The sequence below is a fragment of the Akebia trifoliata genome, chromosome 8 (genome assembly GCF_017979445.1).
Source record: "Akebia trifoliata isolate Shusen 1 chromosome 8, ASM1797944v1, whole genome shotgun sequence".
Classification (NCBI taxonomy): Eukaryota; Viridiplantae; Streptophyta; class Magnoliopsida; order Ranunculales; family Lardizabalaceae; genus Akebia; species Akebia trifoliata.
Window position 1 is genome coordinate 20185647 of NC_141382.1, and position 22812 is coordinate 20208458.

General features: G+C 37.1%; 1 protein-coding gene across 5 annotated transcripts in view; it reads right to left on the reverse strand.

Moving 5' to 3' along the window:
• LOC147396354 (F-box family protein with WD40/YVTN repeat doamin) overlaps positions 1 to 22062 on the reverse strand; it is a 55973-nt gene extending 33911 nt beyond the window's left edge. Inside the window, exons 1-5 of one of the 5 annotated variants that reach the window (XM_086450018.1) lie at positions 17105 to 18599; positions 14518 to 14718; positions 8914 to 8968; positions 8100 to 8198; positions 5195 to 5328 (exon numbers count right to left, since the gene is read on the reverse strand). In XM_086450018.1, coding sequence (XP_086306144.1) covers positions 5195 to 5328; positions 8100 to 8198; positions 8914 to 8968; positions 14518 to 14718; positions 17105 to 17181 — 566 coding nt within the window. In that variant the 5' untranslated portion in view covers positions 17182 to 18599. Of the gene's footprint in view, positions 1 to 5194; positions 5329 to 8099; positions 8199 to 8913; positions 8969 to 14517; positions 14719 to 17104; positions 18600 to 21685 lie in introns of those variants that run through there. The other 4 variants (XM_086450016.1, XM_086450017.1, XM_086450019.1 and 1 more) reach the window with 4 other exon arrangements.
• Positions 22063 to 22812: the final 750 nt, after the last annotated feature.

Sequence of the window (22812 nt, forward strand, 5' to 3'; positions counted from 1 at the left end):
GTAAATGAAGAAGTGAGAAAGTTACATGAAGTTGGGCTCATCCAGGAAGTCCAGTATCCCGAATGGTTTGCCAACATAGTCATGTTTCTGTAAAGAATGCGAAAGTGGGAGTTTGTAGTAACTTCACCAACTTGAACCATCCTAAGGACATCTTCCATATGCCTAGGATTGATCAACTAGAAGATACGGTGGGGCACGAGATACTATACTATCCTTGATGGATGGGTATTCAAGGAAATACGTCTTTACTTTATTTTATTTTCCAAGTTTTTTATTCTTCTCTTTGTAAGGGCATATATGTCCATTCACCTTGATTAGTATATATATCTTGGCAAGCTCTCCTTGAGAGACTTGACAATTATTCTTCTACAATTCTTCTTGGTATCAGAACCCTAGAGGATCCATCGTTTGCTCTTACTTAGGGTTTCTCCTTCGCCACCTCCCTATCCTCTCTCTTCTCTTCTCCTTTCACCAAGCCATTTAGTCTTTAAGACCAAACCCTAGCAAGTAGTCTTTGTTGGAAGGTCTCCCCTTCGGGGGGGTTCTTTTTTTTTTTTTTGACCCCAATCGCATAATATGATAGAGGTGTTTCTACGTGATTGGTTCCCTATGATAGGGCTGCCAATTTTTTGTGCAATTAGTTCCATGCCGTTGGCTGGACTATTCTGCAATTAGGGCCTTGCTGCCTATTGTTGCGGGCCGCTTTGATATTGTGGGCTGCGATTAGTGTTGCTGTGCACTCATGTGATTGCGATTGTGTTGATTTCTTTTTAGCTCCTTAGATGATCGCAAGACCTCCCTTCAAACCAAAGCTCCATCTACTTGCTTAGTTCTTCAATTCTATGAAAAATCTCAACTATTTCTGTTTTGAGGCTGCTGTCATTTTTCCTTTACTCCAGATTTTTAGTGATCCCTCAGTTCTCGCACTTTAAGTGTATGGTGATGTGATCCTACACTATTATCTTCATCAAATTGTTGTCTTTCTACATTTGATTATTGCTATTATCTTCATCATTTTGCCTTTGTGAGTAATGGCATCACATCATAGTCGAAATTTTCAGTCTTGGTCTCAGGCTTCTGGTGTTCTGTCTGCTCTACCGACATAGCAAATGGCCTAGTAGCCAATTCGGCCTTTTCTGATTCTCGCACCTAAGGATCTGAGTCATGGCCGTAGGGGTCGTCCTCGTGGTCAAAGGAGTAGTCTTATTAGCAGTCATTGTGGGAAAATTGGCCATGAGAAGGCCCAATGTTTTCAACTTTATCCTCACTTGTTGCGATCTACTGTCATTCCTGTATAGCATTATGTTCGTACTGCCGCTATAGACTCATCACAGGTTCCTACCACTGACCCCCCTGCTTCTCCTGGCACTATTGATCTGCGGTAGCTTCAGACCCAGATTGTCATTATTGTTCGTGATCAAATTCATGCTCATACTCGATCATCTTCAAGTATGACCTCAATCACCACGCCCCCAAGTATATCTTCTGCATTTCATGGCACCCAGTCAAGTCCTACTCCCTTGACATGGGTTATTGATTCTAGTACCTCTAATCACATGATCGGTGAGCCTAGCCATTTTACTTCATCTACCTTTCTTGTTACTCATAGGGAGGTTCGTATTGTTGATGGGTCACTTACACCTATACACAGCAAGGGTACCATCCCTTTATCCTCTAATATTTCTCTTGACCTTGTGCTTCATTTTCCTCAGCTATCCCTTAACCTTTTGTCTGTAAATACTATTACCAAATATCTAAATTGCTCAGTGACCTTTTTTCCTACTCACTATATTTTTCAGGACCTGACTTCAAAGAGGATTTTTGCCAAGCTATATGAGCGGGATGGGTTGTACCTGCTTAGATCTCCGCATACTGCTGTCCTGGCTTCTGTCCTTCCCTCCTTTGGGAGTCACTTTTTCTTCTCAGTCTTTAGATTTGTAGCATGCTAAGGACACGCTAATTTTCAACACTTATTTTCTTTATTCCCTGCTTTAAAAAATTCTTGTACTGGACATAAGTTCCAGTGCTCTATGTGTAGGCTTTCCAACATACTCGTACTTTTTATATTCCTCGTATGCATCGGTTTAATACTGTGTTTGATCTAGTTCATTCTGATGTGTGGGAGCCTTCCCCTATTACTACTTTTACTGGTAACCAATATTATGTTACATTCATTGATGACTATTCTCGTTGTGCTTGGGTCTATTTGATGCGATCTCGATATGAAGTACTTCCTATTTTTGTCAATTTTGTTAAAATGATTCAAACACAGCAGTACAACATCATTGTAAAAGTTATTCAGTCAGATAATAAAGGGAAATATATTTCTGATGGGATTCGCACTTACCTACATGAGAATGGTATGCTTCACCAGTTGACCTGTCCCTCCACTCTTGAGTAGAACGGGGTGGCGAGACGTAAGAGCCGCCACCTTATGAATATTGTCTGATACCTTTTTCGAGGAATGAATGTTCCTAAGTTATATTAGAACATGACAGTCCTCATTGATGTTTTTCTTCTTAATCGTGTTCAGAGTCACACCTTAGGGGGACAAATGTCTCTTCATGTTCACCCTGATAGCACCCTCTTTCCTATTATACCCGGAGTTTTGAGTGCACTTGTTTTGTTTAGGACAATACCCCTCATCACACGAAATTAAATAACAAAGTCATTCAGTGTGTTTTCTTGGATTACTCCTCTATGTCTAAGGGGTATCGATGTTATGATCCTATTTCTCATCATGTCATACATTCTCTTGATGTCACTTTATTTTTTAAATATTCCTTACTTTCAGGCCACATCTTCTTTGCAGAACTCTTTGCCTTTGTAGGAATCTTCTCCTATAGTGCTGCATTTTCCGATCTTCTCCCATCTTTGCCAACGCTTCAAGTTTATTCTCGTCGCCCTTGCCCATCTTCAACCTTGCCAACCTCTTCCTTGGACTTAGGTATATTCTCTCCTACCCATGCTCCTATTCCTTTTGTTTCTAACTTTCACTTACCTATTGCAATTCGCAAAGGTAAGCGGGGGTATGTTACTGATCACCCTATTACCCAGTTTGTTTCGTATCAGGGTCTCTCTCCTTATCAGGCATACCTTACTACCACTACTTCTATTCAAGTTCCTCAATCTATTTTAGAGACTTTACAAGACCCTCAGTGGACTACCGCCATGACTACTGAGATGGATACCTTGAAGAAGAATCATACTTGGGAACTTATATTCATTTCCCTCTTGGGAGCGAACTGTTAGTTGTCAATGGGTTGTCAATGTCAAGTATCTTGCAGATGGCACCGTTGATCGATACAATGCCCACCTAGTTGCTAAAGGATTTACGCAGACTCCAAGCAAGGATTTTAGTACTACATTTGCCTCTGTAACAAAACTTTCTACTATTCACCTCCTTATTTCTTTGATTACATGTCACTCGTAGCCTCTTCACCTACTAGATGTGAAGAATGCATTTTTGAATGATGATCTGTCTAAGATTATCTATATGGACTCCCCTCCTAGATTTCGTCTTCAGGGGGAGTATTATGGCAAGGTATGTCGCCTTCTCAAAGCTTTGTATGGGCTGAAGCAGTCTTCACGAACCTGATTTCAACACTTTTCTAAGGTCGTTTTATTTATGAGATTCTCCAGATGCCAATCAAATCATACATGTTTTTTTCGTCAAGGATTAGATGATCGGTGTACCATTGTTCTGGTTTATGTAGATATTATCCTTACTAGAAATGATACTAATGGATTGACAAAGGTAAAAAAATTATTGGATCGTGCTTTCGAAGTTTAGGACTTAGGTTCTCAGCGCAAATACACACTAGATCTTCTTCAGAACACTAGTATGTTTGGTTGTCGTCTTGCTTCCTCTCATATGGATCAGAATCATCTTCATGCTGAATCTGGTGATCTATTATCCGATTCTTCTTCCTATCAATGACTCTTATACCATCTGATTTATCTGACTCTCACCAAATCAAATTTGACTTTTGTGATCAATTTGGTCAATCAGTTCATGCATGCTCCACGCACTTCTCATCTTGATGTTGTTTATCATATTCTTCATTACTTAAAGTCGCGTCTTGGTCTTAGACTCTTTTATTTGTCCACTGCTCAACTACATTTGTCTTGCTTCATTGATGTTGATTATGTTGGTTCTATTATGGATAAAAGATCTACTTCTGGTTTCTGTACCTTCCATGGTGGTAATGTGATCTCTTGGAAAAGAAAGAAATAGAGTGTGGTTTCTCATTCTTCTATTGAAATTGAATATCGAGCTATGGCCCTTGGCACATGTGAGCTTATTTGGTTTCGATCTTTACGGACGGAGCTGGGATTTCATATTTCTGGCTAGTCCACATTGTTTTACGACAACAAGTCCGTTATTATACTTGCTTCTGACTCTATTTTACACGAGAGAACCAAGCATATTGAGGTTGATGTTCACTTTCTCAAGGAGAAAATTTGATCTGGTGCTCTTCAGACAGTATTTGTATCAGATCAGCTTGTTGACACGCTTACGAAGTCTATTGGTCCATCTGTCACTAACTCTCATATTGTCAAGCTGGACTTAGTTGATATATTTTCTCCAGCTTGAACGGAGTATTGGGAAATATGTCTTTACTTTATTTTATTTTCCTAATTTTTTATCCTTCTCTTTATAAGGGCATTTATGTCCATTCACTTTGATTAGTATATATATCTTGGCAAGCTCTCCTTGAGAAACTTGACAATTATTCTTATACAATTCTTCTGGTGGAAGACAATCAGAAGAGAATAGCATTCATCACGGAGCAAGGTCTATACTGCTATAAGGTCATGCCCTTTGGCCTAAAGAATGAAGGAGCTACCTACCAAAGGTTAGTTAACAAAAAATTTCATGATTTGATCAGAAAAAATGTAGAAGTTTATATCAATGTTATGCTAGTCAAAAGTCTTGCTCGGGAAGACCATGTTCGGATCTGGGGAAGTATTTGCGAAGTTGAGTTTATATCGATGATATGCTAGTCAAAAGTCTTGCACAAGAAGACCATGAATTCCATGCTATTGTCCATCCCCTATCATTCATACATACCTGTTGGATTGTTGTTTTGCTTCATAATGTATGTATCCTACATATACCAAAAGTGAACTTGACCAAACAAAACAGACATTTGGTTCATTTTCTTTATAAGTGATACTAGTAAGTTTTCACCTAGGACAGTTTGAGAATGTGGGTACACACCGCATACATAAGCCCCTTGAAAATGTGCCTTCACATGAGGAAAATGTACTTTGTTTTCCATGACGCCTCCAGATGCATAAATGAGTTCCCAACAGACCAACAATCTACAAGAAGACAATCAGAGGAATCAAAATGTTCTTAAAGATAGAATATTTATAGTTAACTCATAGGTATCAACCTCGTCAAAAAAGAAAAATGTGCAAATGTAAACCTTAAGAAAGAAAACTTATTAGTTAATGATAGAGCACAAGACCAGATCAAACTATATCAGCTTATCACTTGTCGGTCCATTATATTGAGAAGAAATGGATTGTGAAAATGTATAATCTGTAGCAGAAACTTTCAATACAACTGAAACCAACTCATAATGATAGTCCGCGATGAAAGTTGCAACTGAGATTAGCATTATAATTAAGCAGTACACGAGAAGGTGCACTACAAGACATGCATCATTGTTCACAAAGGAGAAAAAGAATAATAAGTAATATTCGCAAACTAAGGTAAGAGACAATCCTCATGCTCTACATTTTTAAGTATAGAAGATTTCATTAACAAAATAAAACGATATAAGAACTTAAAAGCTAACTCAAAGAGGTTCGAGATGACCTAACCAAGAAGTTAACAAGACAATAAAACCAATAAAAATCCACCACCTAAATACATCCTCACCCTGCTGCTATAATCCTGGTCAGATAAACGTACAACATACAATTTCAGCCATTCATTCTCATAGTTGAAGTGAAAATTAGACGTGTAAAACACGTAAAGTGTAGCCATTCTGGCTAGTTTATAGTACAACTTACGGATTTTCAAAATTCCAAGGGGTTTGATTGCAACAATCATTTTACCAAGTCGCAACGTATCTGAAATTTAAAGGACAACATGCTCTGTTATACTTGATTTTGACCTAAAAAAATTTCTTAAAAACAATCTTGTGAAATCTACACCATTTTTTTCCTTCGAAAATTATCTTTCCAAGAAGATATGACAAGCCTATCTTTCATCAAAGAAAAGTACATTTTAAGAAACTGTCATTGAAATGGGTTCGTTTTTCACCATATCTTTTGGATTTTAAATAAATGGATTTGACTCAATAAACGGTTTCAAACGCGCATGGTTTTAATAATATTGTATTGAAACATGGTTTTACATCAAAGTCATTAAAAATCATAGATTTTTTTCAAAAACTTGAACAATTGTCTTTTATGGTCAAAATTGCCCTTGAATTTCTGACAAATATACATTTCTTCAGCTTTTTTCTCATTTATCGACAGTCGGGTTTCACGTAACAGATCGACTTTGGTTATTCAAGTCGAATTGTGGACATCCAAAATTTGGGATGTTATAGCTTTGTATCAGAGTGCAAGTTTCAGATCCATTTTTACTATATTCGATCTGATATATATATATCCTCAACCATATACAAAGAGGATTGAAACTCAATTTTTGTCTGCCCATTATTTTTTCCTTTAGTGATGCCACGTTAGAGAATACCACATCAACTACTACCCTCAACTCATTTTTAATGTCTCATTCTCGAGTTTCAACTGTTCTTTTCCTCACACATCTAATATGCAACCAAATTCGGTATTCCTCTGTCTCAACTCTCATCATCTACTCCCATCGATATCAATTGTGATTCAATACATGCAATAATCAACAAAATGTTTAAGCCTTTACACGAAATGTTTAAGCCATTACAAGGAACAAGTCTCTCTCTCTCTCTCTCTCTCTCTCTCTCTCTCTCTCTCTCTCTCTCTCTCTTTCTCTCTCTCTATTAAGGGTTGAGAATCGAAGGGTTTGATGTGTACTGATCCACAAACTACTACAACTCTCTTCAGAAAGAAACTGCTATATTTTTCTTCATCAAAACCAATTGTCGAAGCTCTTTCTCTTGTTCAGCTAAAACAAAAAAACTTTGTTTTAATTTAAGTTTGTATTGTTTTACGAAGAGAGAGCAAGAGAGTAACGGAATGCGTGTTGAAGCTAAGAGATGGTCCATTTGCGGGTACTAAAAAAAATGTTGCTAGGCCTAGACTAGTTGTTACTTGGTTAAAAAGTTAAAATGTAGTCAAGAGGTATGACTCATGAGAGATGATACATAGGTACCATATTACATTACTACTTGCCTACTTTTTATTGTTTAATGTTTATTTGAGGTTTGATGGTGTTTACTTGTTTTTATTTTTGTTCTTTAATTACTTTATAGTTTTATATTTTTTTTTTAATTTATTATACTTGATATATATTTTTTAAGATTTTTTTCTTTAAAAATAATTGAGGCTCATGCCTCGCCTCAAGAACCCAAAATGCCTCAAGTACGTCTTAGGAACTTCAAACAATAATCATGAGGTCGAGCTCTACAACATTTTCTTCAAATCTTCTATTGCTCTTGATGCATGAAGTTGGGAAGTATCTTGGTCTAAATATGCAATTTATTTCTCTGTTTAATGCTTGGGAATGAGATTTTGGTGGTGGTTGTTCTTTCTATCTATATGAGTGTTAATTGTAAGAATGGAACAGATAAGTAAAAATGTAAATTACCAACCTGCTACTCTACTCTAAATGTATTATGTAAATGTAAGGTTAGAAAGTAGACGAAAATACCTCTTTAAGTTGGGTTGGATCACCCTGATCTGATTTGTGGTTGACTTTATATGAACTTTTAAAGTCATCTACAATTAATATTGAACATGCAAGTATCACCATGCCTACACATCGACTAATCAATCTAGATGACTCTATGGATACTAGTGGAATGGTTGTCTAAACAAGTTAATTTAAGTGTATTATATGCAATTATATATGAAACTGCAATCAAGCATCAAATCATTATGAAGCACCAACAACATAAAAATTCCAGTCCTAGTTTTACCTTGTTCTCATCAAAATCAAAATCAGCTAAAGGAGCTATATCTGGAACGGGATATTCTTCTAAACATTTGTAGCTTCCCAATGACCAAATACGCATGACCTGGCACCAAAGTTTAGTTGAATGAAGTGAACATCATGCAATCACAATAGGGGGGCCAAAAAAATTGATCGTCTAAGATATTAAAAAAACACGATAAATAAACAATTAATTAGAAGGAGGTCGAGATGACCAACCACAAGGAAAGGGATATAAAAGGACCTTTACAAAGAACATAAAGACTCCCGACAAAAATAAAAATTAGACCTTATCATCTAAGATAAAAATTAAAATTATAAGGATAATATGAACTACATGGACTTTGACCTGTAGCTCAGTCGGTTGACTACTGCAATGCAACTTTGAAGTCATGGATTGAAGTCCAGCTAACCCATCCAAAATAAATAAATAATAATAATATCTACAAGACCAAACATTTGGCAATCCAAGGAAGTGTTTGCACAATTTTAGCATGATGAGTTAAGCTAAACCAAGGCTAACGTATTTACTCCAAACCACCTAAACCAAGGCTAATGTATTTACTCCTGATTAGGCATGAGGCATAGATTACATGACCAAAGCAAACAACACAACGATAGATATGTCATAGTTCCCTTTCCAAGTTCTTGGATGCTGTTGTATCTATATTTGATGAGTAATAAAGAAAGAAAATTGTCCTATAATCCCTCAGAAAAATCCACAACAAAAATAAGAGTAATAATTCCTTGAAAAGAATGTCAAAGATTAATATGTTCAGTCTTCAAAAAAACTCATATACCTTATCCCCAACGCCACTAAGAATCAAGCCCATCTTCATTCGGCACTGATCAACCCTAAATACAAATGAAGTTAGCAAGTTAGCAAAGAGACTACAACAGAACGATCTACACATATTCAGAAGACCTATTTGGTGAAGCTAATGGGTACTTCATATTAAAGGGTAGTGTCAAAGGCACCCCAAGTATTACCAAGGGCACCACATACCACTCCATAGCCAAATTGTTTCGTCTTATATGAGTTAAAAGTTTCGAAATGAGCTGATTTTTGGTGATGATGATCTCTATGGTGAGGAGATCATCCTCACCAAAAATCAGCCCATTCCAAAACTTCTAACCCCATCAAAACAAGTTGAAGAACTGTAAATCGTCCATTTTTTCTGTAAACCAGATTTGGTTGGGTTGGAAGTTTAGGAATGGGTTGATTTTTGTTGAGGGTGATCTCCTCACCATATAGATCCTCCTCACCAAAAATCAGCCCATTCCTAAATTTTTAACCCATGTGAGACAAAAAAATTGGCTATGGTGTAGGGTGCCTCTGGTAATAACTGGGGTGCTTTTAACACTACTCCATACTAAATCCATGTCTAAATGTATATTTGCATGCATGTGAAACTAACAATATGTAAATCCCATTAAACCAATGGAATGAAATGGAACTGCACATAGATTCAGAAAATGAAACTGGAAAAATACAAAATAAAATAAAAAGGTATAACATATCAACAAACCGTCTAAGAAGAAGCAACGTTAAAACAATGACATCAATGAAGAAATCGAACAAAACTAAATACAAAATTATGACATCTTCTATGGATAGGTGGGTTCAACATGAGTTCAACGTGATTTGGAACCTAGGGCATGGGATCAACTCTCCTCATGCCTTTACCATTTAGCTAGAGGCAGGAATATGTTGAAAGGAAAGAAGAAAGAATTCTAAATACTTTTCAAACAGATCACATTTCACAACCTCCTTGTGATTAACTCTACTCTTAGAATCGCAAGGCCAAACATGTAAATACTTTACATTATCAACTTAGGCCACAAAATGTAGTTAGTCTTTGCAAATTGGAATGCGCAGTTATCCATTTGGAGACATCTAACAAACTTGGACAATGAGGTAAAAGGAGGATATCTCCTACATTAAGATAACAGCATAGACCGTATCTATCCGCAATTTGCCTTCCTGCACCCTTTCGTTCAATGAAATATTAATACCAAACTGGTAAATTTTTGTACCTCTTCGATATTTTGTTGTCATGTCGATCTTCTCAAGCTCCAATCTTTGATTGGTTATTAATAAATTCTTTACAAATACCAAAAAAAATTATTATATATATATACTAGTTCACCTTCTTGCACCCTCTCTTTCAATAAAATGCAAACTTCTCAAATAAATAAATAACAATTGAGATATTCTTCAAGTGAATAAGCAAATTATAATCCTGTTGTGGGAATATGATCGGTGAATAGAAAGATGCCCAATTTTTTTCTTTTATACTGTAGCTTTGAAACTGATTATCCAAGTAAGAAGAATACAATGCTTTGATTTACATAAAAGAAAGAGATTTGTACTGCAAAGCCTGGATAAAGTTTGCATTAGCAATAATACCATTTGAAGGAACAATGACTGTAGAGGTCGATTTTGTGATAAATTGACCTCGATCACGATTTCATTATTCAATCCACAAAATAATAAAAAGAGTATATAAAAAATAAAAAAAAAATAGAGAAGACAAAAAAATTTTACGTGGTTCAACAAATGTGCCTATGTCCATGGGCTCAGGGAGCCGTTTCACTATAAATCTCACAATTACATGGCCTCCTCACCTCCCATCTCTTTCTCTACCTTCTTCCCCTCTCTTCTTCCTCCATCTTTACAATGAACTCAAGGCCTTTAAATAGAAAAATCCTAAAAAGAGTTATTACCCTAATTAAGTTACAATTAACCATATTACCCCTTACCCAAATTAATTATTACATAAAAAGGAGAAGAATCCTCTTAAATTGGCATTCTTTCTTAATAAGATAGAATTCTCTTCAAATGATGCCACATGTTCACCTCGTGATGCGCATTGATAGTGCAAATGGACAATCCGGATGGGAGACAATTTTATCCCTCTCAAAAGTGGAGATTGATGTATCAAGATCTACCCTTGAGAAATACGTCTGACCTGATTGAGCATCATCTTTGATTTTTGAACTGGCATGATTCTTGATCCCTCGAGCTTATTTTTTGCAAACTTGCTATTCAACTTGGTTGAACTCCCATAATAAGTAGATGTTTCAATAATAGACTTGACCGCGCTGAACTTGATTTCCTTAATGAGCCAAAACTTTGATAAATGATAGAAGAACCGACCAAAATCCCAAATTGGGCTTGGATCCCAAAATGATCCAAGACTTAGATAAATAATAGAATAACCGACCAAAGTCCCAGATCAGGCTTAGATCCTAAAACGATCCAAGACTTTAATAAATAAAATAACCGACCGAAATCTCAAATCGAGCTTGGATCCCAAAACAATCCAAGACTTTGATAAATAATAGAATAACCGTAGCTGCCCTTGCCTTGTAAAAATTTGCTTCACTCCCCTTAGAGTGAAGTTCGGTTCACATAGAACCGACCTTCTTGCCTTATTTGATTTTTACATCACTCACCTCATAGATTGATGCTCGGGTCCAAGAGGAACCGACCTTCTCACCTTACTTGGTTTTCGCATCACTCACCTCATAAAGTGATGCTCAAGTCCAAGAGGAACCGACCTTATTTGTTTTTCGCATCACTCACCTCATAGAGTGATGCTTAAGTCCAAGAGGAACCGACTTATTTGGTTTTCGCATCACTCACCTCGTAGAGTGATGCTCAGGTCTAGGAGGAATTGACCTTATTGGATTTTCGCACTACTCACCTCATAAAATGATGCTCAGGTCCAAGAGAAACCGACCTTATTTGGTTTTCGCATCACTCACCTCATAGAGTGATGCTCGGGTCCAAAAGGAATCGACCTTCTCACCTTATAACAATTTGCTGAATTGACCTGAAAAACTTAAACAAACAGAAATCACAAAGTTCATAGAATATAGTCCTTTTATCTCGGTGGGTTAAAATAATGGGCTAAACCTCTTACCTCAACGGAGTCCCTCAACTTAGTCAAGTTGGGTACGAGATTAGCCCCCATACTACTTTTAAATCGAGCTACCTCATGTAACAAACTAGGTCACATGGGACCTTATTACGAGCTTGAACTAAGCCCCCAAACATACAACAACGGATTATAAATTGAATTACTTAACTCAACGGAGTCTGTAAACTCAACCGAGTTAGGCATAGAATTAGCCCCCAAATTTTTCTTTTAGTTAATGAGTCAGAAAACAGTGTAATAAATTGAACCTTTTAACTCAATGGAGTCCTTAGACTCAATTGAGTTGGGCACGGAATGAGCTCCCAACCTATTGAAGATAGAATCCAATTATAATTTGAAAAAGTTATAAAACTTACCTCACTGTACCTTATCCATTTGATTTGGAGCCAAAGTATTGGTCCTAGTTGCAACATGTACACATGTGCCTTGATGAATATTTGAAGTTCAATGCTTCATGACTTTAACAGACATTTAACCCCCATTGCTTATGATGAGATGGTTCAAACTTGGATGTATATTTTTATATCAATGTTGCTTCCCTGCTACAAGTAATGCATGGCATATAAACCTTGCCATATCATTATTTGACCTGGCAATGTAAATCCCCTATTTTCCTTCTCACCCTTCAACACCATACATGTCTCCTGTTTACCATAGGACCATACCAAATCCATAACATACATTACACCATACCATGCCTACGCTTGTAGCCTTTGAGAATACTAAACTCTTTTTTAATGTGGGCCCCTCCTATGTACATATGTTGGTTTAAACGTTAAATAGACCTAATAACCCAACATACCCTTCACCCTTATGGATCCCTTGACCACCCTTTCTAGTGGTCTAAAACCACTTTCCACATTAGCACACTGTAATCGTGCAATCGCCATTGTAGACCTAACCACTACCAACCCCAATAATACCATAGTCATTGCGGCTCCCAAGACTAGCTGATTTTAACTCTTGCCTTGGTGCCGAACTGCTACCACTAATACCATCCTTCTACGCAGATCCAAGTATTGACAAATCGCCATTATAGATGTAATCTCTAGGTTTGTGCACATAAAATTGGTTACAGACTACGCCTCTTGACCAGTACTTGGAAGTTGTGGAGAGTTACAGAAGCAGAGAAGGTCGCAGCGAAGTCAAATGGAGATGGTGGAGATGATGGAGAGAATTCGATATGGGTTATGGGGTAGATGAGGTTGGAGATTTGGGTAGTTTTGAAGGATCTCCAGTACTTCGATTCTAAAGATGATAAAGGTTTCTTTGATATGGGTTTTAGTCTTGATTTTACAGGGAAAGCCTTCGCTATCTGGTTATCCACCATTGAAGCTCCACAAAAGGTCTCTCTCTCTCTCTCTACTATCACTAACGCACATATGGACTCCCCCTCACACACGATTCTACAGCAGCCCTTTAAAATTCCTCTCCCTTCCTTCCTCGGCAAAATTAAATAAAAAATCATAAATCAATGACAAGTTCCTCTAGGTGATACTCCCAATTCCTAATAGAGGTCCCAATAGCTAAACATGGCTTCTTCAATTCAATCTCACCAACGTAGTTTTCGCGAATATTCCTGATTCATTCCCACAGACGGCACCAATTGTAGAGGTAGATTTTGTGATAAATAGATCTCGATCACGATTTCATCATTCAATCCACAAAATAATAAAAATAACATTAAAAAAAAATAGAGAAGACAAAGATTTTTTACGTGGTTCGGCAAACGTGCCTATGTCCACGGGCTCGGGGAACCGTTTCACTATAAATCTCACGATTACATGGCCTCCTCACCTCCCCTCTTTTTCTCTACCTTCTTCCCCTCTCTTTTTCCTCCATCTTTACATTTGCCTCAAGGCCTTTAAATAGAAAAACCCTAAAAAGAGTTCTAACCCTAATTAAGTTACAATTAACTATATTATCCCTTACTCAAATTAATTATTGCATAAATTCCTTAATAAGATAGAATTCTTTTCAAATGATGCCAAGTGTCCACCTCGGGATGCACGTTGATGGTGCAAATGGACGATCCGGAAGGGAGACGTTTTATCCCTCCACAATGACCATAATAACTTCTTAAATGTGAAATGAAAATTATGTAAATAAAAATACTGTAAAAAAAAAAAGTAAGTTTGCCTCCATTCCCTTTAAAATCCTTAGAAAGTTCTCCAAAATTGTTCTATACTCTCTCCGCATAAAATCTTACACTCTAAAATTCTGTCTGTCATAACTTAAAACAAGTAATATGACTACTCCAGTAAAACAGTATGCCAACCATATAAGAACTACTCCACCTCCATTTTTTTTCTTAATTACAACTATTTCAGAGAGGCTTCAGGTATTTCAGCTACATTTGTTTAGCACGTTAGTGTGGACATGTTTTGTTGTCTTTTCCTACAAGGCGCTCATAAGAAAAAAGGAATGTATAATAAAAGGTTTACATTAAAGGTCACTTACCTAACAAAGTGGCCATTCCATTGATCAATACAAACAGAACCATTCTGTAAGGATAATCTATGCTGCTTTATTGCGAACTCCTCTAGATACAACTTCAATGATGTCCCCAAGCTAGAAGACACATCAGAAAGGCCTGGAAAATCCTGTTCTTGCTTGCAATATTGCACTTTTAATGAATTAGATGTATGGATGACATTATGCCTGGGAAGAAAAAGATCATAAACAAATATTTTTGAGTGCTGGCAATCAAATAAAAAAGATACACAAGGCGAGTGAAATCAATTCCCAGTATGTTGAAGGAGTTACTCATCGTCGGAATTTTGGAATGGCTATTCAAAGGACAGGTTTCTAACCTTACTTAACATGTGAAGATAAAGTATCAGATATTTTTAATAATAAATTAGATCGTAATAGGCAAGTTTGAATTAGAGCTATTATGGGCTTTTATAGCATACCAATACACGTAAGGCATACAAGGCCTTGAGGTTCATGGTAATCCATGCAACACATTTGAGTGTTGACACCTCAGATGAGCATAATGCAGCGTGGATTTCGATGGCCCTCTTAGTGCATTATTCACATTATACATACCTTATTATATATATATATATGTGTGTGTGTGTGTGTGTGTGTGTGTGTGTGTGTGTGTGTGTGTGTGTGTGTGTTAGTGGTTAGCAAATGAAGTTGGGTTCAAGGGGATTTGAACCTAGGACATGGGAACAACAATCCATAAATCTTTATAATCCATATTTTCCAAATCTTATCAAGAATTTATAATTTATGAAGCATGCAATCAATTAGTAGATTCCAAATGTAAACCAGTAGGCTCACTTTTAGCCAAAAAGCCAAAATAACTAGCCCACAAAACACCACCCCACCATCAACACCATTCATCATTACCCAATTATTGGGGTCGGGACTATCAGTCATGCTTCACCATTCAATTCTTAGAAACAATTCACATGAAGAGATTTGCAGCAAGTTTTACATTGGCTGCCAACCTAACATAAACCATCCTACTACATTTGGACTTGAGAAAGGTAGCGCAAGGGTAAAAGCTTGACAGTGGCAGCCTTCCACAAAACAACTCTAAAATAAGCTATTTAACATAGCCAGGTTTGACAGCATCAATCCATCATGGCTCCATGCATGGGTCAAACTGGGGCTCAAAGGTCTCATTTAACCAAGAGTGTGTAAAAGGCGTGCCATCTTTATTAGTTGATGTTTAGGAGAATTTCAAGAGAGCTTAGAAAGGAGACATAAGACAGCATCCCGGGTCAATTATAGGTGATTTTTCTTTATATTAGAGGAGATTTTGCAGGTTGAGGATGAAGATAGTCGAACAAGTAGATATGAATGGATGAAGTAGTGAAGTGCCTCTGTAATGCTTTGTGACCAACAACATACACAGATGAAGCTCAAGCAAAATGTTTGGACCAGCTATGATTAAGGAAGCAAAGTGTTGGAAATTCAAGAATCAAAATGCAAATAGAATGAGTGATTGTTGAGATAAAGATGTTAATATGCATGAGTGAAAAGATTACAAAAGACAAAATACGAAATTAGTGCATCTCAAGAATCCTAGGAGTGTCCAAATGAGGTGGTAATATAAAGAAGAATCGAGTGAGATGGTTAGGCCAGGCAGAATGAAGACCACTGACGACACCGATAAGAAGCAAAATGTTGCAAATTAAAGGATCTAAGAGGACAAAGGTAAGGCCAAGGAACATAGATAAAAGTTTTGAAGCATGCTTCAACTAAAGTTGAAACGTGAGATAGAATGTGTAAATGAGGCAAATGGTAGATAACGTTTTAGATGGTGATCATGATGATCATCAAGGTAGGGGGAAGATGGTGGCTACCCCAGACCAAGGGGAAAAACCTCCAGGAAGGAAAGGTTAAATAAAAAAGGAAAGAGAGAAAGAGATCAAATTAGGGTTAGAAAAAGCCCCATTCTCTTTGTTGTCCTAATTTATTATTTATAGGCAAAAGGGAAATGAAACGACTTAAATGCCCTCTCCTCATTTTGCACCATATACATTTAGCCCCCTACAGGGCGTAGAAGTTATGACAACTTCTACAGTAGGTAATCTTTGGTGCAAATCATGGAGGCACACAAGTAAATGATGCAAACAAAGCAATTGAAAAGGCTAGCATCGCACTAGAGTGGTTAGCACTCGGAAGTGTAATCGCACATTCGCACTAGGGCAGTAGCACCCGGAGGAAAAATCGCACTAGGGCGGAATTGCGCTGAGAAACATTGGCATCGCACTAGGGTGGTATCGCATGGAGGAGGAATCGCGTTGAGCGACATTGGCATCGCCCGGAAGCGGAATAGCATTGGGGTGGAATCACGCTGGGCGACATTGTCATCGCACTGGGGCAAAATTGCGTTGGGGGTCATTGGCATCGCTCTAGGGAAACATCACGCTAGGCGACATCCTTTATAGAAGCATCAACGTCACCCAGATCCTCATTGTTAACGTTTTTCTACCCTTTCCAATCAGTTAAGGCAACAACCAGACCCATTGCCATATAATTAAGGAAAACAAATAGCTTGACCCTGTGAACGGGTGTGATTACATACAGAAAGCATAAATAAGCATATTGAGTCAGCTTTTGTGCTTGATGAAGCCATGTACTTCTCTCATTAAGTGTGCCCATAGCCAAAGAACAAAAGTACTATTGTGATTCAGTTGATTAATTGAACTTTGGGGGCATCCACTTCGTGAGGTCGAGAGCACCCAAGTTCCCACAAGCATAAGCCACGCTCACCGTTTTTACTTTGTATGCCTTAACACCCTCATTTTGCATCATTCAAAAAAGCTCAATTGCTTCCTCGATCTAGCTCTCATGTACCAAAGCACCAATCATGGCATTCCATGACACCAGATTCCTCTCTGGCATTGCATTAAAAACTGTACGGACAGATCCCACATCATTGTTATTTACCAAGCCTGCAAGTATTATATTCCAAGGGACCACGGTCTTGTTTCAACATGATATCTTAAAAGTCTGCAAGCAATCTCTGGCTCTCCACATTTCATGAACATGTTGATGACTAAATCATTCACAAAATCCCAACCATCCAATCCATTCCATAGAACGCAACAGTGGGAACTACCTTCCAAAACCCAGATTGTCTAATTCTGCACAGGATGAGAATATGGCCATCATTGTAATCCTATCAGGAATCAAACCCAGTGCAACATTTCATACGAAAAACAGCAAGCCCTTTAACTTATTGTTACAAAATGGAATGTTGATCCGAATGTGCCGGACAATGATGGAAGAAGCTATTTACATTGGGCTGCTTATAAAAGGTTCTGCTGATTTTACAAGTCTCTTTTTTATTTCTGGATGCCTATAGGGGACAACAAGATAAAGAAGGTTATACCCCTCTCCATTGGGCTGCTATTAGGGGGAACCTAGAGGCATGCACAGTGCTTGTGCAAGTAGGGAAGGAGGACTTGATGCTTACTGATAACAGTGGCTTTACACCAACACAACTTGCTTCTGATAAGAAACATCAACAAACTGCTTTTTTTTCTTGGAAAATCCCTACTAGTGTTGTAACCACATATCAGGCTTGTCCACAATACAACATTTCTCTCAAGCATTTCATGAAAAACCCATCAAGCAGAATCCATCTCACATTCTGAGTAAAACAAATTAAAGAATTATGTATAAAGTAGTCAGCATCTAAACCCATCTTGATTACAGAACCACAGGCTTGATTTCCCTCCCCAAATTCTGTGATCATAGAACAGGTGCTTAGAACAAAAAGGAAAGTAAAGTGACCTAGGTTCGACTCATTCGGTCACCATCCAGACAAAAAGTAAGATGGCTTCATTATCGATTCCAGCAGAAGAGTAACCTCTAATCAAAGACTCCACATGAACAAGAAATAATCCATCATCCCATCTTTGAGAAAGAGTTCAAAAGCCTTTCTTGCGTAATTCAAGCTTTCAAGAAAAGTGATTTTAGCACAAACTGCAATAAGCTTGGTTAAAGTAGAGGGAGTTTCGTTGAAGCCTGTCTTTGTGATCTCCCCATGCAACTACCTGAGTTTCTTCACATTTCTGCAAATTCTCAATTGAATAGACCAGGTCAGAACGCATCAATGGCTGCTGCTAGCGGTTGAGTCATGCATTTCAATGAATTTGCATACTTTCAACGACACCCAAAGCATGGAATTTCTTTGAGCTTCTATTATAGGAACAAGTAGCACCATAACTAATGGGAGAGCAACACAGATTCAGTTCAGCAATGGAGTAGTTGGATCCAAAGTAGATGTTGTATGTGTATGGTTCATAAGGGTTGGAATGCCAAGAATCAAGTCGCATTCCCCAGCAGAATCGCTAAAATGTAAATGGAGAAAATGGTGGATAAGGTTTTAGATGGTGATCATGATGATCATCAAGGTTGGGGAAAGATGGTGGCTACCCCAGTCCAAGGGGAAAAACCTCCAGGAAGAGGAAGGGTTCCATAAAAAGGAAAAAAAGAGATAGAGAGAGATATCAAATTAGGGTTAGAAAAAGCCCCCGTTCTCTTTGTTGCCCTAATTTATTATTTATTGGCAAAATGAAAATGAAATGGCTTAAATGCCCTCTCCTCATTTTGCACCATCTACAGAATGGCATGGAAAAACCTGATTAGTGTAGCCAACCCCACATAGATGGTGTAAGGACATGTGGGTAATGATGATAAAGTATTAGGTATATTCAGGACTGGTCTTAGAAATCTTTCTAAGTTAAATTCTTGCAACCTTGTCTAGGTACCAAATGATTATGGAGTTTTATACAGGTAGTAATCTATTTAGCAATTATATGATACATTTTTTAATGTCTGAAACAAATATGAGGTGTGTGACCTGAAGCCTTCAAGGAGCCCAGCTATCTTCATGTATATACTACAAAACCATCCGCATGCACATACTATATATTTATACTATTTATGCTTAAAATAAAAATGAGTAAAAAAAATTTAAATAAGCATATGAAAGAAAAAAGCACCATAGCACCATAAAGTTATCCAATAACTTGGTAAAATACAAGCAAGTTTATAAGAGGGAAGGCAATGACTCATATTAGGACGTTTTTTAATATTGAACTGAACAAGTATTAGAAAGTGTATCACATATTGGAAAGTTAACTAGAAAGTAAACCAACTTATCCATACATCATATTATGATTCATTAATATTGAACTGAACAAGTATTAGAAAGTATATCCTACCATTATGACATAGAATGTTACCAAAAATATAAGCGATACCTTACAGCAACGGATCATATTAAGCTTGGACCTAGTGCAATTTTCATCTAGAAAATATGACAATAGATAACCCAGACAGATTGCATCAAAACCAATTCAAGTAGGTTCAGTAATTGAAGGGGCCTCTTGTAATCAAATGCATCGTCTAGAATATGATGTTAACCCACAAGTGGTTCATCTAAAGGACAAAAGTGGCTTCCATTTTAACATAATGTGGAAGTTCAACACCATTTAGACTTAATCTAATGATCACAAAACCCCATGCCTCCATGGGATTTGTGCAAAGAAGCCAATAAACACAACCAGTTTGGCTTAACCCAATCTAATTCCCACTTAATAAACCATAAGTCAACCACACCAAACACTCTATGGGCTGAAGCAAGCTTAACCAAAGCTTTATATGGTTACACTGATAAAATCTTTCAAAGAATCTTTTCTTTAAACAGAAAAAAACAAACCCAGGTCACACAAAAAGCAGCAGAATTTAGAAGGGAACTCTTTTGGATAATTTCTATGATCCCAGAAAACACCAATGAACAGATGAACTGCCTATAGAATTTAAATTTCAAGATTTAGATTCAAAGCACAAATTGGTACCCCTCGTCGAAAGAAATCCAACAGAAAATGAGGCAACTCACCCACGCAAAAAAGTTGTTTCATTATTTTTTTTCTAAGCAACCATAAGGAACCCAGGTTTAATTAAATGAGTCCAATTTGGAATTGATCCACTTCAATCTTCCCCACATTTCAATAAACTCCTTATCAGTGCGTTTCTATTAGATTGTCGACAGCTCCCTTTTATCTTAGTTTGGCTATGTTCAAGTATAATCATAATCATATTGCACCATTGACACTCGCTTAATTTATGTGGATGATATATTAATGCTCAAGTATAATTATGGTTTTAAATCTCGTCAAAGACCTAGATGGCTCATTCAAGAACAAGTAGAGATTTACATGGTGCTTTATCCCGTTTGGTGTCTTGTTTGAGAACCGAGATAACTAGTCCGATATTTTGAAAATCTCGGACGAGTACATAAAACTCATCCTAGTCAAACAAAAAAAAATTATTTTTGATAATCTAATTATATTTAAAGGATTTAAATATTTAATTTCTGAATAAAAATGTGATTTTGTGAACTGAACATCCTCATTTTATAAACAAAAAATTATAATCTTTTGAAAGTAAATATATATTAATAAATAACTATAAATAGAGTTAAATGCTTTATCTCATCCGAGAAGATGAATCAGCTCAATAAACTTAGTATCAGTGGGGGACGAGACAAAACGGAATACCGAGTTTGAAAACCAGGTGTATAATTTTTTTTTATACATGGGTATCCATGAGTATAATTTATAATGTCAACCTTCGCGTCACCAAAATCCACATAAGAATACAAAATTCTCCGTGTATTTCAAAGCTGGAAGTCCTCAAAATTGTCAGTTAGAGGTTTCTTTGGAACCTTGTTGCTCCTTTTGCTATTTTCTGGGACGTTTGGAAGGAAAGGAATGGAAGAATGAAAAATCTCTTCAGGAAGTCATCTTTTGCATTTTGGGGTTCATTGATCTAAAAAATTTTGTGCTTATCAAAAAGAATCCCAAATTATAAACCAGGAGTTATGTAAATTGTACTTCAATTTCAAATCATCTAATATACCCGAATAACAGCAATTTCTTCCTCACTACCAATTCGATGACAACCATTGTGTACGAACTATAAAGTATTTGATACTTTTATATATATCGTATGAGTTATGATTCTCTCATGCATATACATATACAATTAGAAAAGAAAAAGTAGAATTTTTTATTGGGGTTTTGAGATTAGAAAATGAAGATGGAAAAGATACATTCGACTCGAGTTGAATTTTTAAGTGAGTAAGACGAACCAGAATTTGCAGACGGAAGAGCAGCGGACGAGATCGAAAATGTCGAGAGATGCGAAAATCGTTGAGAGAAGATTGGAATCGAGGGAGCAAATTGTAGTTCTTAAACTCCTCTGCTTTAAAGACCATCGCTTGTTCGGTTCCATTCCGTAACCGGTTTCTTCGTTCGCTACCAATACATTTTTTTAGGGGGACTCTGGACTCTGGAGTCGATTGGAATCACTTTTGAAACGGAAAAAGGACAAAATTTAAAAGCTTTATATTAGATCCACGCATCGATTTTTGCTATTTGTTTTGGATACCTAGATAAGAGTGGGTGCGAAATACGAATTACCAAGGTGTCATAGGTGTGTTCTTTCGAAGCGAGGTCATGCGGCGCAAAGAAATGTTAATCCACTTACAAGCCTATAAAAAGATTATACACCACAAACGTAACTAGCAAATAAATAAACGAAACAACACGAGCCAAAGTCCGGAGGTAACTTTGTTGATATAATATTGAGATTACACGGTGTAATACGTTATAAAAACATAAAGGTCTGTTACAAGTAATAGATAATCCTATGACATTGCAAGACTTTCACGTAGCTTAGCTCGAAGGCTTTAGTTAACATGGGTGTAGGCCGGGGATTGGGAAGTACTAGACACCCTTCCTACAAGGATGTTAATATTCCTTTCCTAGGTTTTCAGAAAGAAATATCAAAAGTGGAGGCCGATCATACTCCCTTATTACAAAAATGCCACTAAGTTAACAGATATGCCCTAGCACGTGACTGACATGGCTTCATAGTAAACCTTACATAATGTTACATAGATACTCTCGAGTGACTCCAAGGTGATGTACACTTAAACTCTAGGTGTCAGAGTACATGGCCGTTACAGTCTCCCTTACCTATTCTACAGACATCCTCGTCGCATTGTCCCTAACAAACTCTTCAATCTTCTACTTAAAAGGTTGTAGGTTCTCTACACTTTCCCAAGTAACTTCATATTCTAGCATGTTCTTCCATGTGACGAAGTACTCCATGTGTTACTGTTTGCTTGAACTACTGTTAACTTGACGCTCTGCGAGAACTTTGTTAACAACACGTTTTTGTTGGATTGCTGAATGAGAAGGTGTACATGTTGGA